The sequence below is a fragment of the Mustela putorius genome, unplaced genomic scaffold, assembly GCF_011764305.1.
Source record: "Mustela putorius furo isolate JIRA1106 unplaced genomic scaffold, ASM1176430v1.1 tig00000551_pilon_pilon_pilon, whole genome shotgun sequence".
NCBI lineage: Eukaryota > Metazoa > Chordata > Mammalia > Carnivora > Mustelidae > Mustela > Mustela putorius.
The window spans coordinates 10,834,515-10,859,328 of NW_025421412.1; the positions used below are offsets into that span (position 1 = coordinate 10,834,515).

Consider the following 24,814-nt stretch of genomic DNA (forward strand, 5'->3'; position numbering starts at 1 on the left):
ATCGGGCTCTCTGCTCGGCAGGGAGCCTGCTTCCTCCTCTCTCTCTGCCTGCCTCTCTGTCTACTTGTGATCTCTCTCTGTCAAATAAATAAATAAAGTCTTTATAAAAGGAAAGAAAAAAAGAAAATACCTAAAATAAAAAGCCTGTGAGCAATATATCAAGAGAAAACAAGCTTCTAATAAACTTTTTGAGCTAACTATATATGTGTTTTGATCCGATGTGTATACATCCACAGCCTTTTCTCTGTGCTCATCCAAATACGATAAAGATACTGTAGGATGGGAACGTGGGCTTAACTAACGTCAGACTGCACCATACCTCACCCTGCAAATTGCCTTTCTACCTGACAATATGCACACACATGCCTTCAAGAACCAGCTAAGCAGTAATTTACACTGCTGATACTAGGAGACGCCTGTGAATTTTCTTGAGTGTGATAACAATGTTGTGATTTTGGAAATCACAATTACTATGAAGATGCATAGTAATTCCTTCAGTCCATCCATCTGCTGGACACCTCAGTCGATTAGTACATGGGCTACTGTAACCAGTGCTGTCATAAACGTCCTCATTAACATCACTGCACAATTCGGTCTTTTAAATCATAGGGTAAGATTCCTAAAGACTAAACAGGTAGGTCAAAGAGCATGCACTTTCAACATCCGATGCCAGGCCACTTTCCCAAAAGATAAGACCAAGTCACACTCCAAACACTCCCAAGTGTGCCCATCCCCTGTACTTTCCCTCTACAGTGAGTTCGGTCCTTTTTTTTTTTTTTTTTTTTAAGATTTTATTTATTTATTTGACAGAGAGAGATCACAAGTAGGCAGAGAGGCAGGCAGAGAAAAAGAGAGGAGGAAGCAGGCTCCCTGCTGAGCAGAGAGCCCGATGCGGGACTCGATCCCAGGACCCTGAGATCACGACCTGAGCCGAAGGCAGCGGCTTAACCCACTGAGCCAGCCAGGCGCCCTGAGTTCGGTCTTTTAAAAAATGCTGTCACCCTGAGGAGCTGCTCAAAGATAGTACAAAGCGAGGTACTCTCAACCGAGTCACCATAAGTCCTAAGGCAGTGTTCACATGCTTTCAAAGAACCAAACCCAGAGGTGAGGAGAAAAAAAGAGCCCCCCATCTCAATTTCCACCATATTTTTTCACTCCATTAGGGTATCTATGAATTCACGTTATTTGTCTGTTTCATTCCGAGTTCACTAGAAACTCCTTGATATAGGGATATTATCACTCATTCATTAATTCATTCAACACGTATTACTCACCTACCATTATCAGGCACTGCTAAGCACTAGTAATATATGAGTAAACAAGATAACACCATCACTGCCCTCACACACCTAACTTTCTTATGAGATAATCTGACATTTAGCAATTAGTCAGGCAACTAGTATTTTAATTACAGTTATGGCAAATGCTTTGAAGAAGCAGAGCAGGAGGACACAGCACCAAGAATGACCTACAATGGACTTTCAATATTGTTTATCTATGGCTTCATCAGTTTCACGTATCACACCAACTGACGGATAATAATTTCTGACATATGGTCTTCAAATATGTAGTTTTATAATTGTAATGAGAGAGGGACAAACGAAGGTAGGACCTGAAGTTACAGAGCTATTACTTTGCCAAGTCCTTTTACATACTTAACCTCAGTTAATCTCTTAACCATACTTAATCTCAGTTAATTAACTTATAAGGCAGAGGCTAACACTCCATTTTTAAATGTGGAGTATGAGATTCAGAGAGAGTAACTTAACGAAAATCACAGCTCCTAAATGGTGTCAGGACAGGATAAGAACCCAGACCTGTGTGATTTCTTTCTATTGTATCACAGTGAACCAAAGGCAGAAATTTCACACTAAGCCTGGGAAAAAACGATCTGCTCAATAAAACACATTTTATTTTATGTATGATACATAGAAAATTAGGAGAGTAACAGCAAGCCTACTACCACTCCATACTTAAATCACTTCATTTAAAACTGTAGTAACTAGGAGTGCCTAGGTGGCACAGTCAGTTAAGCCTCTGCCTTCGGCTCATAACCTGGGGACCCTAAGATCTAGCCTTGCATCAGGCTCCCTGCTCAGCAGCGAGTCGGCTTCTTCCCTCTGCACCTCCCCCTGCTCGTGCTTCCTCCCCTTCTCTCTCTCTCTGAGAAGTAAATAAATCTTTTTAAAACATAAAATAAACATGTAATAACTAGTGGCAAACATTCATTTAAATATAAAACATGAAAGTATATTCTATAAATATGAAAGAGTACTCGTTTCAGAAGCCAGAGTAGAACAGAAGACTAATATTGTGACAAAATGCCCATGTGCCATGCTACTACATTACATCAAAGTTTAATAGAGATGTGATTTAACAAAATATTCTTACTCAAATTGACTATCTCAAATTCATGAATTTACCACTCAAGCTTACTTGAGCATAATTCAAATTAGCCAAAATCCAATAATTCAACAACCACAATAAAAATTACAAAGATACCGGGGCGCCTGAGTGGTTCAGTCGTTAATCATCTGCCTTTGGCTCAGGTCGTGGTCTCAGGGTCCTGGGACCAAGCATCATCTGCCTCCCTGCTCAGGGGGAAGCCTGCTTCTAGCTCTCCCACTCCCCCTGCTTGTGTTCCTTCTCTCACTGTGTCTCTCTCTCTGTCAAGTAAATAATTAAAATCTTAAAAAAAAAAAAAAAAAGAACCACTTTTTTTAAAAAATTGCAAAAATACTGGTTGGGGGCAGGAATCCTTACAGATACTTAAAGGCCTCTGGGAGTAACAGTCCCAAATACCTTGTTCATGTCTCTGTACATGTAGTTAAACATATAGAGAAAAATGCATACCCAAATTAGATGTGTGTTCCAAACACCCATTTGGGGGGATAGTATTTCTAAGGAAAACAGACTCCTCCAGGCCTACTTAACCAATATATAGAGAAAATATGTAACTGCTGCTTATGGTGGAATATGGCAGAGTTTAAAAAAAAAATAGTAACTACTCCACAATTCAGGCTAAAAATGAACAAGAGAATGAACTAAAAAAAAATGTGAAGAGGATTTTTCAAATGTGTACATGCTTTGGATACCAATGTTACTGATTTTTTTTTTTTTTTTATTACATCTGAGTTCACTTGAGAGCTGTTTTCCTTCCATTGACAAAGGTGAATCACTAGCACATAAGATTAAATACAATCACTGTTACCTATTAGTTAACAAATGTTAAGAAAAGAGAGTTAACAGTAAAAGGAAAGGGAGGTAAGAAGTTTCTCCAGATCTAACAAGAGGGGGAAAAAAAAAATGAGGAAAAGTGAGGACTGGATGACTACTAATCGCCATAGACAAAAATGAGCAGAGGAAGGTAGATATGTAAAAAGAGTCACTAGGGAGCGCTGGGTGGCTCAGCCAGTTAAGCATCTGACTCTCCATTTTTGGCTCAGCTGGCGATTTCAGAGTCATTGGATGGAACCCCATGTCAGCAAGGAGGCTGCTTGCGATTCTCTCTCTCCCTCCTGCCCTGCCCTTCCTGTCAACCGGCCAGCACGCCATCCCACCGCTCACATTCTCAAAATAAAACAAAACGAAGTCACTGAACTGTCTTAAGCCACTATTGTACACCCGCATGAGCTGTTTACTGCACAAAGGCACTGGGTCAACGGCGCAGTGTTAAGGGTCTGACATGCTCCACTGCTAAGCTGGGCTCTCGGTTTCACAGCGGAACGCACCTGAGAAAAGAGCACGTTTTCTAATTCACACAAAGTTTCTGTCTACTCGCCAAGCCTTCTGACTTACAGGCTGTGTCCCCTTGAAGGGAATCCTTTTGAAAGGGTATAAAGCTCTGTATGGGCTAGATGGGGGCTAGGTGATCACACGCCACCACTGTTATAACCCCTCAGCCTCCGAACTCCAGCCTCCTAGCACCACTGTTTTAATGAGCCGCAAGAAAAGCATAGAACTACCCAGGCCAGTCCTTCCCAAGGAATGCGCTTGGACCCCCACTACTCACTCATAACTCAAAGTGAACTTGTATTTTAAACTTTAAATTCAATGTTAAACTCCATTATTCTGAAGCTGATGATAATTTATGTCGGACTAAAATGAAATGATCTTTTCACAACTAATGAAAAGTTGCTAATACAAATTATAAGGTAATTTACTCCTTAAGAGGAATAAGTATAAATTTGCTTTCATTATTTAAATAAAATGGCTGTGAAGGACCTGACTGGCTTAGTTGGTGAGGCACACAACTCTTAAGCTCAGCCCCACACTGGGTATAGAGATCACCTAAAGATAAAATCCTTTACATATACATTAAAAAGTAAAATGGTTGCTCCTAAGTCAGTTATTGCTTTACATCCTAAAGGCTTGTAGGCTCACACTTTGTTAAGCATTAAAACTGACCTATATGCACATGAGGTAACAAAACTGCATTTGCTAGAGAATATTTTATAATTTGCCCTTACAGACACAAAGGGTTATACCCTCTACTCCCAAGTCAGTCAACTGTAGGTCACTATATTTTATATCTCTATACATTTTCAAGTTTCATCCTTCAAAACATCATCAACAATGACCAAAGACAATAAATAGCTCATTTGCTGAACTGGCCAATAATAGACTTCAGAATATAGAACCATTTTCCATACAGTACATAAAATACTAAATGCTCATCTAGGAAAGGTCATGAAAGGTCATGAATCATAAGTTTAATTAAATAACTGAAAGTATATATATAAAGTATAGGGCTATCAGTTTAGTTCAAGTTTTTCTTATTTCTATTGAAACACACAGTAAGCACATTTTCTACTGAATTCTCTAGTGTATCTTCAAGCTGTTTTCTAAAACTGGACACCATGTATAATATTAAGACCCAAACGTTTGTTTTCACCTCGAATAACGTAATTATCCAGCGCATCTTCCATTCTCTTCAGTGCTTCAGTTCTATCAGAACCATACGTGATCAGCTAAAAGCAAACAAACAAAAAACAATTTACATCGGTATCTCTCAATCTATCTAAAAGTCAAACAATGCATTCTAATAAAAATCTAAGTAATTCCTAAGAGATTTCCCAGAACATCTTTTGAAACTTCACAGTGGTTTAGTTTGTAACATAAAGTATGGCAATTAAAATTTTAAAACTAAATAAATATGAAAATCAAGCTATTTCAGACATTTCTCCTATACTCACTATGACAGAAAAGAGCTTTTTGAGCTCAATCACAATATAATAAAAACAAGCATAAAAAGTTTAAAAGGGAAGGGAATGTAAACATGATCTGCGATAAAATATGAACGTCTGGGATAGGGAAGGAGTAGGCAAAGATTTGTTTTTTCTCTCCCTACGAGAATGTCATTTCCACGTTTGACACCCTGCTTAGCTGGCTTTTACACAAAACACCACAGATGCAAAGGGTTCCTGTACTAGAAAATCAGAAGGGTCTTCCTTTCCTATATGATTTTGTACCTCTTTAGAGGAATCTTAACCAAATTAGCAATTAAATACAAGCAATAAGTAACATTTTATTACTAATTTGCTTGCTAATAAGATCTCAGGTATTCATAAAATATTTTTCTCATTATTACATTAGTCAATGTGTAGTATGCAATTACTTTAGTGCCTTCCATCAGTTCCTCAGTATCAAGCCAGGTTGAAAATTTATTTGTAGGTCACGTTTCTGAACAGAAATGTATTCACCAAAAATGGAACCACATCTATTAAAAATCCATCTATAATATTTGTTTTTTATTTTTAAACTAAATAGCACGTCTCTAACAAAATACCTAAAGTTCACTTTAATAATGTTACTGTTAAAAATTAAGTTAAAAAAGATAAAGAAAAAATGGTTTGCTTGCTGTAAGTACATCAACTTGAGAAAGGGTTTCTGTGGTCAGAAATTCTACATTTTATGATATCTCACAATTCTAAAGATTTTAAAAGATGTAAGAATTTAAGCATTATTGTTATTCTGTAAAGTCAAATTGCAAAAAGACATCTTATACTCTTACATAAACCTTAATTATGTGCAGTCCCCACAAATAATTACTGATTCATAAAAACTGAAGAGAGATGGTAAAAAGTACTCCAAAAAACACGACTTATCACCCCAACTCCTTGATAATGGTCTGCCATTGACACTTCTATCTCAGGTAATTTTCAGGAATGACCAAATAAAACTTAATTCATCCTAACTGTATGGGCTGCACTGGAGCCCCTGGTTAGGTAACTTAGTTACCTAACTATTTAATAGTTACCTAACTAACGAAATGGATCATCATTCCATTTGACGGAGAAGAGCCAATGACTGACTTGATTGGGGAGTGTTACAAAGTAACACGGTACTGATATTTCTCCAGAGGGAAAAAAAATCTGCTCTGCTTTCACTTTTCCATCAGTGCACAATTACTTGTTTAATTATAGCACATGATTCAGAGAACAGCTCAACTTCAGATTTTTTTAAATTAAATACTTCCACTTCTTCAGAAGAAAAATGAACAAAGCCATTAAGAAATTGAACTAACTTTTGAAATCATTGGATCATAATAAATGCTAATATCACTTCCTGGTTGGATGCCGCTGTCAACCCGGACCTGGGAGAAAGAAAGAAATGAAAGTAACTTCATATTGTGCAGCCATTTTTCTCACAATTTTAATTTCTAAGGAACAGATGGAGAATTTAATCTCAAGTAACAGTTCAGCTTCCAGAAAACAGAAAAACAATCTAAACCATATCATCTTGAGCTGTATGTAGTACAACGTATTTTTTGCTCTTCCACTAAACAAAGGAACTAAGAAACCTCAAAAAATAACACTGATAATACTTCATACATCACTATCCTGGGATGCATTTGTAGCTACCCGATGGGGTCTTCCCACTGAAGCATGGCATGAATGATGCGCCCCTTCTAGGCACACTCCCCACTGGACCCTTCTGAGAGCTCCAGGGAGGACCCCAGTCAAGCCAGGCAGCAGGACTCGGCAGTTCTGCTCATCAGCTCTCTAGGAACGCTGGTCCTGTGGCTTTCATGTCTGTAACACTTTCCTTTTTTGCCTTACCCTCTCAACTGTACAATGTTTTTTTTCTCTGTTACTGTTAGTCCCCTGAGACTTTAATGTTTGTACAGCTTTTCTCATAGCTTTGCTTTGTAAAGACACAGCCCCAATTAGAGTTCCGATTTTGTGATTTTCATGGGGGGAAAAAAAAACAGCTCAAGTTCAAAATATTCTTTTGAAGAGCCTGATTGCTGTTAACCAGCCAACAAGTTAGTTAGTACATCGCTGATTCTTGTTTTCATCTCCCAGTTTGATACCAGCAGTAAGGCACAGAGGTTAGCCATGTAAAACTTTTTAAATGAGCAGTTGCTGAGGATGAAATATTTATTAAATTATTGTGCCTAAGTTTTGGAATCTGAAGTATTTAAAACCTAATCAAAATACTTAAGACTGTCAAGCATGTCCTAGGGGTCTTGAAGATAGAGGAATTTAATCGAAGCTGCTAGAACAGCAGGACTCTGATGCCCGACACTGTACAGGGGTGGGAAGGGAGAGCGGAAGCTCACGTTGCTCTTCACCTGTGGGAAGACGACTTCCTAATAAACAGCAGCTCATCTGTCTGCAGCAAGGCAGGAAAAGGTCAACACAGCGGCTGTTAGGCCTTTAATATTTTAATTTAGGCAATTATCAAGGGACCGCATGTAGAACCTCTTGTCTAGGATACCCACATGAGGGTACGATGATGGCTTTATTATATGGTGACATCAAAAGATAAAGCCCAGTTTTGTTCTCTTAAAAAAAAATTCACACTACTATTATTCTCTTTGTAAGGCTTTAGAAGATAACATTGTAACACACACAGAGTGCTTTTATTTCTGTATTTGCAAACACAAAAAGGATAGATATTTGTATTTACATTCACATTCATACATGAAAATCATAATTTTAAATGAAAGTCACTCAGCACACTTAAACATATCTTGGCTTTCTATTTTCTGGAAACATACTTCAGTTCTATGAAATTCACAGTGTTTATAAAAACTAGGAAAGAATTAATGGGACAGCTGTGAAAGTAATAAAATCATAATCTATTCTCTCCACATTCGAATAGCCCCCAAACAGCAGCTGACCACCAACTTACATAACAGAAAAGAGCCTTCGGAACTTGCATTTTCTTAATTTTAGTAGCAAAAAGTAAAAGTGCTCATTTTACCACCGTTTATTATTATTTAAAACCAGAGCATGCTTGCTGAAGCTGCATTTCAAACTGAGACTGGTACAAATCCCACAATGTCTGACTTTAAATATAGCCTATTTGCTACATAAATTGCTACAAGGGTAGGGTGGAACTCTGCTGTTCAACCCGCTGGTCAAATAACAGACAATAAAGATTATTTATTACTTTCTTCTATAGTTCATAATTTAACATTTTAGTTATCATTATCACCACCCTCCTAAAAGTTAAGTAACCTAGGGCTCTTGGATATAACCATGTCACCCATTTAAATTATGATCATAGAAGGTATGTCATTTTAATCTAAAAATACATAGGGTAAAATCAAGAGATATAATACATAACCAAAACATATCTCTAATCAAATACATTTCATTAGCAGATCAACATTTCTAATTTAAAAATGTAACAAAGCATGAAGACTCTGACTTATAACTTCCTGCTTATATAGCTTTATTTCCAATAATCATCAGCTTTTTTTTTTTTTAATTTCTAACAATGAAGTAAAAATCAAACTAAGTCTCCATTCCTTTATGGAAACAAAGGCTACACAAAAAAATGTATTTAAGTTTGGCTCAAAAAGCTTTAAGAATAAAGTCAAATGAAAATGTAACGAAATTTCTGAGCAGAACAAAACTGCCTCCTGAAAATAACAAATTTATAAAATGTGGTGATCAAAGATTTTTAAAAAATCTTCATCAATGCCCTGTAAGTAAATTTTAGGCTTAAAGAAGCATGTGCAGTGTACGGCCTGTAAATTAACCCTGAAGTATGTATTCTTGTGACCAAAAAAAAAAGGTTAACAGCTCAAAAGAGTTTTCCAAGTTCAAATGGACTGATCTAGCTAAGGAGACAAGGAGGAAAAGCCACCTCCCACCACCACCACCACCACCCATGCACCTGTGTATGAGGGTCCCAAGCCATCGCTCAGAAAGCTCTGGCATCATTTAAATGTTTTTCTTCTGTATCAACGGTGGACCATGTGAAACTATCAGCCGCCTCCCACCCTTCATGCTCGAGTCACCTCTCCCCCTCAGTCCAACTCCCAGCCCGCCATGTCTACCTGACAAGTGACAGCCCAATCTGATTAAATGCTTCCAAGGGAGGGACTTGTGGGCCTCCATGACAGGCCAAAAGTGATCACCATGGAGATACATAATTACAGCTGTCAACGCATCTACTGTCCTGCTGACATCAATTTGATTGCTCCCAGCAATAATGATAGACAAAGCTTGGTGTGCACTCTCCCGCACCCAATCACTTTATCTATTCCTTGGTCCATTTAGCTGACATGCAACATTCACACAAGCAAATAACAGCAGTAAGCAGAACATTTAAGGCATTTTAATTGTTTTTTCTTTCTATGGATGGCTCACAACTGCAAATGTTATTACATAAAACTCCTGCTGCAGCATTAATTGAAGAAAGATTTGGTGGGACAAAGACTGTAGGGGGTATAGTTTGTCCATTATCACTTATACTTTCAACAGGTCTCACGTTTGAAAATTGCAAATTGCAAAAACTTGCGAGGGCAAAATGTTTGACATGTTGTTAGCTATTACAACGTGGTGAAAACTTCCAACAACTAGAGGAATCATTACGAATTCTTATTTAATACTTTTTTGTTTGATTAAAAAAATGTTTAGATATGTCCCTATGATACTTGTTTTCTCATCTGCTATTTAACGTCACATAGTGCCTGTTAAATCTTTACAATTTTTTTTCTGCCTTCAGGCTTTGAACACAGCATGGAGTCTCCCAGCCTAGAAAGGGTCAAGTCTCTTCAGAACGCATATGGGCAAAAACAATTTAAAAAGTGAAATAAATCACATATCCAATAACATCTTTGAATTTAGAATCCTTCCTGTAATCTTTTACCATCTTCATGCCAGTAATCAAACGGAATAATCATATTCACAGATGTTACAGCCTTGTCATCCACTAGTTAACATAATGTCATATATATATGCACTTATTACCTTGATTAAGAAAAAGGGTATGTCCTTGTTCTTTTTATGCAGCAAAAACTATTTAAAGAACAGCTATTAAATAAAGAAGAATTATGAATTATGTGGACCGTGATCACTTTTCTTTAACCGGTGCAAATATGTACTTCTTAAAGTCCGTGACACTTCCTAGGATGAGGCACACTTTGTTTTCCTTAATCCGTTTCCATTAAGGGGCTGATTTTGTGCTTGAATTTTTGACGTCTCACTATACAGGGAAGCTGGGTTAGATTTAGGGAAAAGATTAAAGTGTAATACAGAAAAGTCATTTCCCATTCTTAGGGGTTCTGTGATCTTTTTCACTACAATTTTCAAAAGAATTGGGAACATTGTAAACTATCATTTATTTAAAAGTCAGATGTCTCTGGACGTCCCCTGTGAAGTAAATTCTGACTTTCCTACATATCACAAAGTACAAAATATTTTTTTAAAAACAACAAAAAACTGTCATTCCCCAGGAATTCCACTCGTCCTTCAATTTACACCCTTCAGTGATGACATGCTTTAACATAAAAGTATGACATAAATCAAGGTTTTACCCCCTCACTTGGTATCACAGCTTAATGACTTACACCAGGTAGATGTATTGGTTCTTCATACTGAGACAATCTCCCAATGGACGGTAAGCCAAAGGACTTATAGGGGTCCTGAAAGTTCAAAGAAAAGGAAGCACAGTCTTTGAAATATAAATCAGCAGAGTAAGGTTAAATATTTATACAATGAAGAAGCATTTATAGATCTATTTTCAACATACAGTATTTACCAAATCACAGATTTCAGAATATTACTGTCTTATACTCACTCTAAACTACTTAGACAAGTATTTAAGAACCAAACAGAACTGTAAGCAGAATTTAGCCTGACCTTAGTCATACTTTACTGAAACTGGTAAAATTCCAACATTTTATAAATCTTCTTAGAATGCTTTGGGCAAAAATAAAATAACCTAGGCGCTACATCAAAACATCCCCCGGTTCAGAACAACTGTAGTGCACTAAAGATACTTGTTTTCCTTACTCTCAAAACAGTTCACATATGGTAAAACTGGAGAATTTTGGTTCTTCAGATAAAGACCTGAAAGAAACTTTGCATGTGGTCCATTCGTAAATAGCCTGGATCATCAGAATAAATACTAAGTAAGTTCAGTGTAACAACAAAATCAAGAGCAAGAATAACCAAGCCAAGTATATTCTCAATATCCTTAAAAAACACTGGAAAACAATTTCCAGTATTCTTAGACACAGATACTAGTAATTTACTTTTTGTTTTGACAAACTTCGAGTTCTAAAAGTAAAACATAGTATACATGTTTCCTTGAATTATTTTAATCACTTGAAAAAAGCCTTCTCAGATGATGACTGCTTTATTATCTGATGATTAATACAGTTATAAAATAGTATAAAAGTACTAGACTGACAGTTTAGGAGTAAGAGCCATAATTAAAATCATGAATGAAAGCTTTGCAATTTAAATTTTAATTGCTACTTTCATGTAAGCGTAAGGGACAAAATTATTAGAAAACAAACTTGCAAAAATTTAAGTACTGAATTAACAACTCGTGTGCACCCAGGGTGGGCTCTAAAAACCAAAAAGCACAAAACAAACAAAAACACAGAAATAAATGCTTCTGTTTATTTCAAATGGGATTTGAAAACAAGCAAACAAAACAAAAACCACGGTCCCTTCAAGCATACTGAATATTTAGCAAAAGCAAGAACATTTAACGAATGCTTGGTTGCCCCTTAAACTGGGAGCTATTTTTCCCATGCAGAAAAAATACATGGAACTTAAATAAACTCAATCTTTTAAAACTGCTTTGAATTACCACAAAACTATCTACCCTTTGTCCCAGTTGGATTCTTTATTACATAAGCACACACTCGACACCAGTTCTGAAATCCTAACTTTACCTTCCGTTCAGCTCTACCTGGTCCCATGACTTTGGGACACGACCACCATGCTTCCTCTCAACATCATTCGTTTTACCTCAGCATAAACCCGACATTCGACTGCCCAGCCATTGATGGGAATATCAGCTTGTCTGTGCCTGAGAGGGTAACCCTTGGCAACACGGATCATTTCTTGGACTAGGTCCAGGCCGGTAATGCATTCTGTGACGGGATGCTCAACCTGCAAGGCCGATATGAGGCCGTCAATAGGTGTGGGAAAGGGCAAACAAATCAGCAAGAACAAGTTCAACAACTTCTAGGTAAAAGAAGGTTAATTATATTTAACAGTCAATCACAATGAACAAAACCAAAAGAATTTAAAATTAAACACAATCTATACCAGGCATGACTTTTTTTTAAAAGAAACACCTAAAAAGTATTTGTAAACTATCTGTATTATTTGTCTCCATTTTTCATTAGATGTCGTCCGGCCACGTTTAACACTCTCAATTTTGAAACAACTTCCTGTCTGAAAATACGTATTTAGCTACAATCCTCCGTATGGCAGATAATCAAGCTCTTCTGCTACACTTAGCATGGCACCCACAGAGGCAGCTTAGGATCTTTCAAAGCACGAGGCGAGCCGAGTCTCACCCAGGCTCATGCTTTCACTAACCTGTCCTGACAAGCAACCAGATTAGCGTACTCTTACATCAGTGCAGTGTAGCAGAAAGGAGCAGATGGATCCTGCAGGTTGTTTTCCCTTCAGACTTACGTGGGGAGTGCTGAGCACGCACAATAGCAAAACGGAGCCAGTGAAATCACTCTGCTCTCTCAGCAAATTGCTGATAACTACCTTGGATGATGCTGGCATGGGGATCCCGGGCCTTCCACACCCACACATGGGACACACACGTACAAAAACATGCACTGGTGTATACAGATACTAACAGGGATACACAGCATTATGAATTTGATCGCTTACAAGTTCCTAAACGTAACAAAGCTAAAAGAAGGCCACTTATGGCACTGATAAAGAGCAGATGATAAAGAGCAGATGTCACTGAAATCCCTGTGTAAGTTTTAGATATTTAAATATAAGCTCATTCACATATCCTGCTTTAATACCGATTTCTTCTCTTATAAAAATTAAGCATGTTCTAAATGCACTTCATAACAGTCTCTTTATCATGACATGTCTAATTCCATACATTCTGAAACGAGAAAAGGTCAATGAACAAAAGAAATGTCTTCCCATCTTCAACTACACTAATTAAAGGACAGGACTTAGTCATTATAATAATCCTGAAGCTTATCATAAGCAGACAATGCCATGGTCTTAAAAAAAAAAAAGCTTTGTAAAAATAAACAGATGGCATCCATAATTAGCTCTGTGTGTGTTATGAGTTTGTTTACAGTTTCAACAACATTTTAAGACATTTTGACATAATTTTAATGACAAATCATCACTAAAATAAGCATCTACCCTTTGTAAAATAAATGTGACACTAAATAAAGATCTTATTAGATAGTTCAAAAAATAAATTTTTGAAGGCAAGCTATAGTTTTTTGAGAAACAAGATTCCATATGACAAATATAACAAGAAAGGAACAAGTGTTAAGCATATCTATTATTGCTAGAAACAAATTTCGTGTGAGAAACCATCTTACCACTCTATTCAAAGTGTGCCTACTGTGTGCCAAGGGCTTTATATCAATACTATTCACACACTTCATTAGGTTAAAAAAAAAATTTAAGGTTAAGTGAATGATTTAACTCTAATCTATGATTAACTCCTTCTAAGTATGCACTATATACTAGGCAAATAAATAAATACTGAAAGAATAAATGAGCAGCAAACCCAGAGCCACACCTACAGTAAATGATAGAGGCAGGGTTGGAATTGAGGTCACTCCAGAGATGGTATGACCTTCCTATTCTCTTGGGAAAATGTATATAAAAACATGTAGTAAACTGGCCGGCTCAGTCAGTGCAGCAGGCAACCGTTGAGTTTGCATGAGTTTAAGCACCATTACTAAATAATAATAATAATAATAATGATAATAAACTTTTTAAAAAATGTAGTGAACATAAACAGCTACATGATTATGAGCTGTTGTCTTCTATAAAGCACAGTATTATAAAAGTTTAAAGATATAAATTCATCGTAAGGTTCTGTTTTGCCTCCGAAGACTTCTCTTTAACCGTGTAAGAAAAAAGTACATTAGACCCATTATTGAATGGAATTCAAAAATGGACCCACTTAACCACAACTTAGAATTATAGAACAGAAACAGCACATTTCACCATCTAAATTAGTGAGCTGCAAGCATTTCAAAATAAAATAATGAAGTAGATAACTAGAATAATAACTAGCTGCTAAAGGCAAGATGATTACTTGCAGAATTTAAAAAATATATCCACTTAGGTTCATATATTGTTAAAGAAATCTTTCTAAACACATTTTAGTAGAATTCTAAAGTTATTCAACTGGATGGTGTGAAAGATTTCCTTTAGACCCTGAACTATTATCACCAGGAATCTTGTAGGTGTAACATTGCTTAAATAACCATGTACAGCGCCATTTCTGAGAACTCGGAAACAGGTCACCTCTGCAAGTCACACTCAATACTTAAGAGATCAAGACAGAGATATACAAAGAGACAAAAGAGCTCCCAGGCCAAAATATAATTCAACAGAAGTTTTAAAAGTTATCTTTAAAAGGGACGCCTGGGGGCGCCTGGGTGGCTCAGTGGGTTAAGCCGCTGCCTTCAGCTCAGGTCATGATCTCAGGGTCCTGGGATCGAGTCCCGCATCGGGCTCTCTGCTCAGCAGGGAGCCTGCTTCCTTCTCTCTCTCTCTGCCTGCCTCTCAGTGTACTTGTAATTTCTCTCTGTCAAATAAATAAATAAGAAAGAAAATTAAAAAAAAATAAAATAAAAAATAAAAGGGACGCCTGGGTGGCTCAGTTGGTTAAGCAGCTGCCTTCGGCTCGGGTCATGATCCCGGTGTCCTGGGATCGAGTCCCACATCGGGCTCCTTGCTCAGCAGGGAGTCTGCTTCTCCCTCTGCCTCTGCCTGCCATTCTGTCTGCCTGTGCTTGCTCTCTGCCCCCCCCTCTGATAAATAAATAAAATCTTAAAAAAAAAAAATTATCTTTAAAAAAAGGAAAAAAAAAGAAAAAGAGAAGGAGACAGGGAGGGAGGGAGGGAGGGAGGGAGGGGGGACCACTGGAACACGGAGGCAGCCGCCTGGAAAGAAAGGATGTACAAAGAACGAGAGTCCAAGACGGCTGTCTGGTAGGCTCATGGTTTGTCTTGTTCCACCCGGAGGAAAAATCCACACAAGTCTAATGCCACTGAACATGTATTCTGAAGGCTGTCATGTGGAAGGAACAAACAAACAAACAAACAAACAAACAAGGTAAGGTTTCTGTGTCGCTTCTATTTGGAAAACATTGACTTCAACCACATTAAACATGTACTTTTAAGAGAGACTCCTTGGACTCCTTAATCAGTTATCATGCTTTGGGATTCTCAAGAGGAGGGTATTCTACAGTGCCTACTTAACCACACACTCCCCCTTCTACGGGATACCCTTATGGGTTGAGAATTCCATGGAACACACTTTTAGAAACGATGCCTTAAACGTTCAAAATACAAAACTGAATTCCCTTATTGTGACTATCCTCACCAAACAAATTTCTGAAAACCTGGCTTCATACATTATATATTTTTTACCCAATAGAAAGGGGTGATAGTTCCAAGAAGTGTATGAATAAGGGATACACCAAATAATATGATTCTGCACCTTAAGATCAGTCTTATGATTTAGTCAACAAAAGACCTAACCCTCACCCCCAGCCACAAAGAAAGAGAGAAAGCAAAGAAGAGCCCAAAACAAGTCAGAATTTCTTTTTTTTTTTCATTTTTAAAAAAAAATTTTAAAGGATTTTACTCATTTATTTAACAGAGATCACAAATAGGCAGAGAGGCAGGTGGGGGCGGGGGGAGGGGGAGCAAGCTCCCTGCTGAGCAGAGAGCCCAATGTGGGGCTTGATCCCAGGACCCTGGGATCATGACCTGAGCTGAAGGCAGAGGCTTTAACCCACTGAGCCACCCAGGTGCCCCAAGTCAGAATTTCCGAACTCTCAAAGACAAAGAGTGTGCACTCTGCAGATCTACCCATAGCTAATCAGTCAGTCTGTGCTGGCAATGCCTCTATCTTTCCACAAGTCTTTTGTTCGAACAGGTGCAGACAACTACAAACATGAAAGGTCGTATTATGGAATACAATTACACACAATCATGCGACAGTGAGTATATATATAGTTCTACATGCCTATATTAGATGGCCACAAACGTCCGACTTTTTATTAATCCATTTGCTACTTTAATTTATTTTTGTCTTCTTGATCACCATCAAGCTATCACTAGTACCAGTGTTTGTGTTTAGACTTCTTGCTACTGTTTTCACATGTATTTGTTGCTTTAAATGTGTTTACCTCAAAAAATAAATAAGTGAGTTTATCAAACGCAACTGTGAGGTAAATCTGGTCTTGCTTCAAAACGTCAAAGTGATGAAATGAGAAAAACATATCTTTCTGGCATGGTGTCTGCCATTGCTACTGTAATCTTTAGACTTATTCCTCACTAAATACAAACTAGGAAATATCTACAACTAGTGGATGAAAGTATAATGAGACATTTCCAGTCTCAAAGTATCTCCCGATAAAATACTTAATTGACAACAAAAGGAAAAGTGGTAACTCTACAGTAAAGAAATGTGAAAGACACCACCTTAACGAAGCAAACCTCAGCAGTAATGGCGTGAACAGACATCATGCTTCTCCGGTGTGGTGCTCAGAGAAGCACAAAACCTTCCCTGTAGAATGTTTTACATTCTATAGTGAGCACAGCCTCAACACAATCACGAGAAAACAGACAAATGCAAAATGAGAGATATTCTACAACGTAAAGGGCCTCTGCTCCTGAAAAAATGTAAAGACCATAGTTGACCCCCCCCCCCAAAATAAGTAAAATAAAAGACTATGGAACTGTTCTCGATGGAAAGAAAGAGGTATGACAAGTAAATGTAATATAGGATCCCAAATCAGAAAATGTGTTTCTTTTACTACAAAAGGCATTAATGGAACAACTGGTGAAATCTGAACACGACCTCTAGACTGGATGATAGGTATATGTAAATGTTAATATCCTGATCTTGATAACAGTACTGTGGTAATGTAAAAAAATTTTCCTGTTTTTAGGAAATACAAACATTTTCAGGAGTAAAGGATCACCAGGCCCGCAGTTTACTCTGGAATGTTTCAGGTAAAGAAGAGAGACACAGATAAAACAGATAAAGCAAACGTAAATGTTGGGCAAAGGTGTTCAGAACATCTTTGTAACATTCTGCAATTTTTCTCTACATCTGAAATAATTTCACATAAAAGTTAATAGTAATTAAAGCAAAATCACGAGTTTGTTTTTACATATAATAAACTATTACCAAAATAAAGATAACTGATTTGATCATTTTATCTTCAATTAAAAATAATCCAATTTGATCAATATTTTCTCTTCAAAATCTACTATGCTAAATAAAAATAATAAACAGCAGATAATTCATTCAATAGGTTTTCTCTGACTTAAACTTGAAAATATTTTGTGTTTATTTACCTAATAATTCCTAAGATTTTAAGAACGGGTAACTAGGTGACAGGCAAGTTTTGCTCCAGGGGAGCAAGATTCAGGTAAATTCTAATTATACACTTAAGTTAAAACTTCCAATGAAAATTAACACTGAGGGAAGTTCCAAAGAGAAAAAAAAGTCACAAAAAAGCGTGGAAAGAAGTCAGACAGAACATGTATGTATAAACTTGACCGTTAACAGAGAAGGACGGTGATGAGAGGATTGGAAGTTCCTTAAATGGAAGAATATTTGGCTGTAACTGTCTGCTGCTGAATGGTGGCCCAACTGCCTAGTCAAAGCAGAAGCTGTCCCCAAAGCTAGAAGACCCAACAAACAGGCTGTAACTAACATCCAAATGGCACTGAAATTTACAAAACCCCTCCAAATGCATGAACTTGTTCCTCAACATTCCACTGTAATGTTATAGGGAAGGCAAAGGAGATACAAACAAGAGGTATATGGTGAGCGAATATTAAGAATATCTAATATCCAAATAATGTTATTTTAAATTAATATGATTTTAGATAACATCTTTATTAAATACACCATGTCTAAACTGACATGTATTAACAAGGCTTGATATGTAAAATCTCCCTCTGGTAAGCAGAACTTGTTCAACTCAACTCAGCGGAGCAGTTTAGGTGTGATGGATGACCTGTTGAATTATACGGAAATTGTCCTGTTACATAAAACTGAGCTCCATAATGGTGTTTGGAGGTAACAGGTCTCCATTCAGTTTGTTGTTATTCCAGCCCGAAAGGATAACTGATGCCATTATTTTTGGTTCTGCTCTTTCAGTTCAGAGAACTGCTTTGTCCAGAACAGAATCTAACATTTACCTATTAAAATTATGAAGCTCTACCTCCTGAGAATACAGGATTTCAAAATAAAGATCTAAAGTTATTAGATTTTGATCCACAGGACTCAAAGATAAAAAGCACATTGGGAAATAGGCCCCAACATACCATTCCTGTAAACTCACCTTGAAAATAATGGCTATGTTCAAGGGTGGCAGTGGAAACTGAACAGATTCTATTTACAGAGCTTCCCTGTTGACCCCAACACAAATAATCAGATGAAGACAGGGAAAGGAAAATGTTATGTGCTGAACTGCGTTTCCCCCTCCCCAATTCCTATGTGTAAGCCCTAACCCCTAGTACTTCTGAATTTGACTGTATTTGGAGATAGGGTCTTTAAAGAGGCAATTAAGTTAAAATGAGGTCATTAGGATGGGCCCTAATCCAATATGACTAATGTCCTTAAAAGAAGAGATTAGGACACACACAGAACAGCAGACAGACCATGTGAAGACACAGGGGGATGATGGCCATCTGCAGGCCAAAGAGAGCGGCCTCCAGAAGAAAGCAACCCTGCAAATGTCTTCATTTTAGACTCCTAGTCACCAGAACTGTGAGAAAGTAAGTTTCTGTTGGTTAAGCTACCTTGTCTGCGGTATGTTGTTATGGCAGCTCTAGGAAACTAATACAGGAACAAATTTGAAAGATTAAAATCTAGGTAAGAGTACAGAACTCAAAGACCCAAAACAGTTTACAACACACTTTAAAACAAAAACCTAACTGAAAGTATCTGACAATTTTACCTATTCACATCATGTCATAAAAACTTCTTTCCTTCAACTTTCTAATAAGACTCAATAAATATTAAGGGAAAGTTTAATATACCCTGCTTTGTATTCTCAGTTTCCTAGGATATTGGCATTGAATATTCCAGAACATCCCAGAACATCCCATTCTCAAACTGGCTTAGTTAACCCAGTTTGAGAATCTTGGCCTCTGTGACTTTAAAAATAATCGAAAAAGTCAACTTCTGCCCAAATCTAAAATGCCCCTTCTGGCAAGAATGCAGTTTTATGAATTAGTCACAAATCCATTTCTCTAGGATTTCTCCTATCAATTATTCTTTCAATCAATACTCCAACTCTGAAAATAGAACACGGTATTTGTTCAGTTACAGTCAACTCAAAGAAACCAAAATATGGGTTGCAATAATTCTTAATTTTAAGTTAAATTAAAATTTAAATAAGTGAAATTAAAATTTAAATAAGTGAAACAGTAAAGGGTAAGAATCGATTTAGAGTTTCTAAAATTCCTCTGGAATATAAAGATCCCACATGGTCCAGGATTATCTGATGGGGGAGTCTGGTTGCCATAAAATTTTAACAATTTCATAGCACTTTTTCTTTTATCCCACTGCAAAAGTAGATTCCTTCTTCACTGTGGCAATCATATACAAGCAACTGACAAAGATCTAACAAAGGTGGGAAATTCAGCTCTGTTCTTAAGGATATGCAACAGCCAGCTGACCACACTTGGGCTATTAACTACGGCAAGATGTTACTCCTTTCTACTTACTTGAGAGTGTTCCAATGCTTATAATCTTTGTAAGACTACAAAAAGGCTGCTTTTCCAAATAACTAAAATCTAATCATAACCTACATTTGGAAATGAACTATCACACACACCACACACACACACACACACACACACACGAATTTGGGAAGATATAGTGAGGGTCCTAACATTAATCTTAAGACAAGGGTCCAAGCAGAAACAGCTTATGACTTTGACACTTTTACCCATCAGTTTCAATTTTAGAAGACCTCCATCTCCATTCTCTTAGACTCTTACACAGACACCCTTATGATAAAACAATGTCTTTCAAAGTTGCTTATTGCAAGTATGTTTGTTCATTCATAACAATAATTTTGTAGTTAACTGACAGAAAAATAATAAAAGAATGTTATTAATTTATAGCTCAGTTTGCCATCTAAAAAAAAAAACTGACTACTGGCAGGCTTTATTAATAATGACAACAGTAAAAGTAAACATGTTAACCAATATTTAACAAACATGGCATGTGGAACATTACTGGTATGATTTTCACAGCCAGGAAGAAGAATGAGTGCTAGGTCTAAACCAGGCACTTTTCTGAGCATTTTTAAATGAATTAACTCAGTTAATGCTCACAATCCTATAAAGCACTTTCTACAGTTACTGTCACTTTATAGATGAGGACAGTGAGGCACAGCAAAGTTAAGGAACTTCCTTATAATCATACAACTAGGAAGGAGTAGAGCTAGGATTTACTTGCACTAAGTCAAAATATGGATGGTTGCAACTAATGAAAACGATGACTAAAGGAGTTCCTCATTCATCAGCTCTGGTTGTTCTGAACCATTTTAAGGTCTAGAACCTCACTAAATTTCTCTCTAGAAAAGCATGTACCCAATTTCAGAGGGTCCACAGACTCCCCCAAAGCTCATTAATGACACCCAGATAACACTGGTTAAATATTTCTGCTTTGAGAAGATGGCAAAACCAGCATGGTGCACCCCCTCTCCACTCCAAATCCCACGGTCTCTATTCCCCCAGAGTGAGTGAGTGACACAGGATATTGCAAACAGGGACATCTGAGGGAAAGTGAGAGCCCATCACAAGTAATGAGCTCTTGCCTGTCATGGGCTGGGGGCAACCCAGAGGCCAGCTTCAGAGATCTCCAGGGAAAGATGTGAAAGAAGTCAGGGAGACAGCTTGGCCTGCGGAGATCCATGCGGCCTGAAAACAGTCACTTAAAGGCTCCAAGAGTCCCAGAAGTCCAAGCAGGCAATATATATTAGCTAGACTCTGCCCTTGAGATGAAGTCAATGTTCCGAGATACATGCTCTTCTTTTTTTTTTTTTTTAAAGATTTTATTTATTTATTTGACAGAGAGAAATCACAAGTAGATGGAGAGGCAGGCAGAGAGAGAGGAGGAAGGAGGCTCCCTTCGAAGGACTGCTGCCACTTAGAATATTACACCAAACAGCACTCTACCGAGCCCAAATCAACCACAGTAAAACCACTGCAGGTGGCTTATCCACCAGAGATAGGGCTACATTCAGAATAATGACTATAGATACCAAGAGAAACAAAGCAGTTGAGGATTAGGGCAGGTGGGGGGACCAGAGGGGGGAGTTGGGAATGCATCCAAAAAGTAACTGGGCACGTAGAAACTTCAAGAGTATCAATACATGCACACATACCCCCATACAAAAGGAGACTTTCTGGGATAAAATAACATGATTTCCCAATTATGCAGTCTGGTTCATTACTTTAAGGAGAAGACGATCACCATTAGAACTCAAATTAGTGGCCTGGAAGAGCAACATAAAAAATTAACCTCAAAAAACAGAATACAAATACAAAATGAGAGTAATCATAAGCAAGAAGACACAAGCTTCAGAGAGCTTGTCCAGTAAGACTAATCCACAATAAAAGGAATTCCCAAAGGAGAGTATGAATAGAGAAAAGGAAATGAGAAAAGGAAAACAGTTAACAGAAGAAATTTTCTCTGAAATGAAGAAACACTTATATCTGTACACTTCAAAGAATACCTGGAGTAAAAGGCAGAACTTATGGACATAAACACATACCTAGGCATGTCCCAGTGGAGACCAAAAACCAAACCAAACAAAACAAAACAAAATTTTTTAAAAAACCCGAGTTCCAATGATCAAGAGGAAACTGGGTCACCTTTCAGACACCAAGAATACTTTACATATATAATCGAAGACTAATTAGAATGACCTCAGACTTAATACTAGAAGTAGAAGCAAGAAAACAGGCCAGTGTATCAACTACTGAAAGAAAAACAGAAACCCAAGAATCCTAGAATCAAAATACCATTCCTCTTCAAGCTAAAGAAATACATTTGAGGATGTGGAATTTTCGAGCACAGCCTCCACAGATTCCAGCTGAGGAAACGTCATGAAAAAAATGCTAATGAAACCAATAAACTAGGGCAGAACTCTCAAAGAAGGGAAAGAGAGAAGATACAGAAATGAGAAACCTGTGTACACACAAGCAAAAAGCAAGTCTGGAACCAGAAGAGTTCAACTACAAAGGAAATCCAAATACAGCCCAGAGATCTGAGATGATCTCTGAGAATCTTCAGTGCTGGAAAGCTGGGGCAATCAGAGCTTCTTTACAAGTATTAATTTGAAAACGCCAGTCTAAACAGGAAGATGAACATAAATAGAATGTTAAAGGACAAGAAAATTTCCAATCTACCAATGGGAAACAAGAGTAATTAGCAATTTAATTCAAGCAACAAATAAAAAAGGGGAAAACAGAAAAAAAGGAATACTGAAATACAAGCAAAGATGAAATGATTTTATTTATTTAAAATTACAAGGACAAAACTTTCATACAAAAAGAAAGAGTGTCAGATTGGTTCTTTTTTCATTTAAACTTTAAGAAACACAAAACAAGTGATAAAGAAGGCTTTGAAATAAAACAGGCAAGTAAAACAAAAGGAAGGAAATGCAACATGACAGGAGTCAAGGTGGAATTTAAAATTAAAATCTTTAAACAAGACGAAGATGTTATGTAATGATAAAAGGTATACAATTCACATAGAATAGTCATAAACCTATACATATTGAATTATTTTATAGGTAAATATGCAAATATTTAAAATACAAGGAAAACTTGTATAATGAATACAGCCATACACTGAAGTAGCAATAGATGAAATTACATAATGTCTGAAACTTTTATTAAAATACTCCAGCTAAAAGTGGCAAAAGGAAAAGAAGGTATGCATAAAACAATCCTGGCAATGTAAACATGAAGAAAGTTACAGTTTCATGGGACATGAAACTTCTACTCTTAGTACCTCTGTATGTTTGAAGATTACCACATGTCAAAGGGACCAAAAAAAAGGACACACCGAAGAAAGAAGAAAAAGAAGGAAGAAAGGAAAGAGGGGAAAAAAGAAATAAGGAAGAGGGAGAAAAGAAATGCAAAGAGGTCTTGAATCCAAGAATTTTCAGGACACTGAGAATACTCTGCACGATACCTAATGGTAGATACAGGTCATCACACATTTGTCAAAACCCAAAGAATGTACAACACCAAGGACGAACCCTAATGCAAACTATGGACTTGAACTAATAACACTGCATCAACATTTATATCAATATTTATAATACTGCATCAATAAATTATCTCAACATTTTCAATTTCATCAGTTGTAATGTATATACCATACTAAGACAACATGTTACTAATGGGGAATTGAGAGTGGATGGTATATGGAAACACTTTGTACTTACTTCTCATTTTTCTGTAAACCTAAAATTGCTCTGACAAATAAAGGCTATTTTTTAAATTATGATAAAAACTTCATGTATCTCTAAATCAAATAGATCCAATTAAAAAAGAAAAATCTAGAGGAATATGAATAAAACAATCAATCACCCTCAAAAACCTTGATTTGTATTACCTCAAAATACTAGAAGTATACCACAGAAGGGATCAGAGCAATGTTTAAAAATCTATAACGGAGGGTCACCTGGGTGGCTCAGCGGGTTGAGCCTCTGCCTTTGGCTCAGGTCATGATCTCAGGGTCTTGGGACTGAGTCCCACATTGGGCTCTCTGGTCACCGGGGAGCCTGCTTTCCTTTCTCTCTTTCTGCTTGCCACTCTGCCTACTTGTAATCTCTGTCTGTCAAATAAATAAATAAAATCTCAAAAAAAAAAAAAAAAATCTACAATGGAGGGGCATCTGAGTGGCTCAGTTGTTTAAATGATTGCCTTCAGCTCAGGTCATGATCCCAGAGTCCTGGGATCAAGCCCCACATTGGGCTCCCTGCTTAGAGGGGAGACTGCTTCTCCCTCTCCCGCTCTCCTTGCTTGTGCATTCTGTCAAATAAATAAATAAAATCTTTAAAAAAAAAAAAAAAGACCCACTATTAAGAAAGATATCAGTATAAATGGATTCACATCTGAGTTTTAATATTTAAGTAACAGATAATGCCTATTCCTACCTCTACACTATTTCCACAGATAGCTTAAAAAAAATACAAAACTTTATTACTCAAATCTGGTAAAGACAGTATTTTAAAAAGTAAAAACTGTAAATCATTATATTATAATGACAAAAGGAAAATCGTTAGGTCTAATTAAAATTTATTCCAGGAACGTAGAGCA

General features: G+C 37.0%; 1 protein-coding gene across 2 annotated transcripts in view; it reads right to left on the reverse strand.

The window, feature by feature from the left end:
* The window catches only part of PCCA (propionyl-CoA carboxylase subunit alpha), a 393,935-nt gene that overhangs the window by 202,011 nt on the left and 167,110 nt on the right, over positions 1-24,814 (reverse strand). For both annotated transcript variants that reach the window (XM_045081355.1, XM_045081357.1), the window contains exons 13-16: positions 12,225-12,368; positions 10,811-10,885; positions 6,527-6,595; positions 4,895-4,970 (exon numbers count right to left, since the gene is read on the reverse strand). In XM_045081355.1, the coding sequence (XP_044937290.1) occupies positions 4,895-4,970; positions 6,527-6,595; positions 10,811-10,885; positions 12,225-12,368 (364 nt within the window). The remainder of the gene's footprint in view (positions 1-4,894; positions 4,971-6,526; positions 6,596-10,810; positions 10,886-12,224; positions 12,369-24,814) is intronic.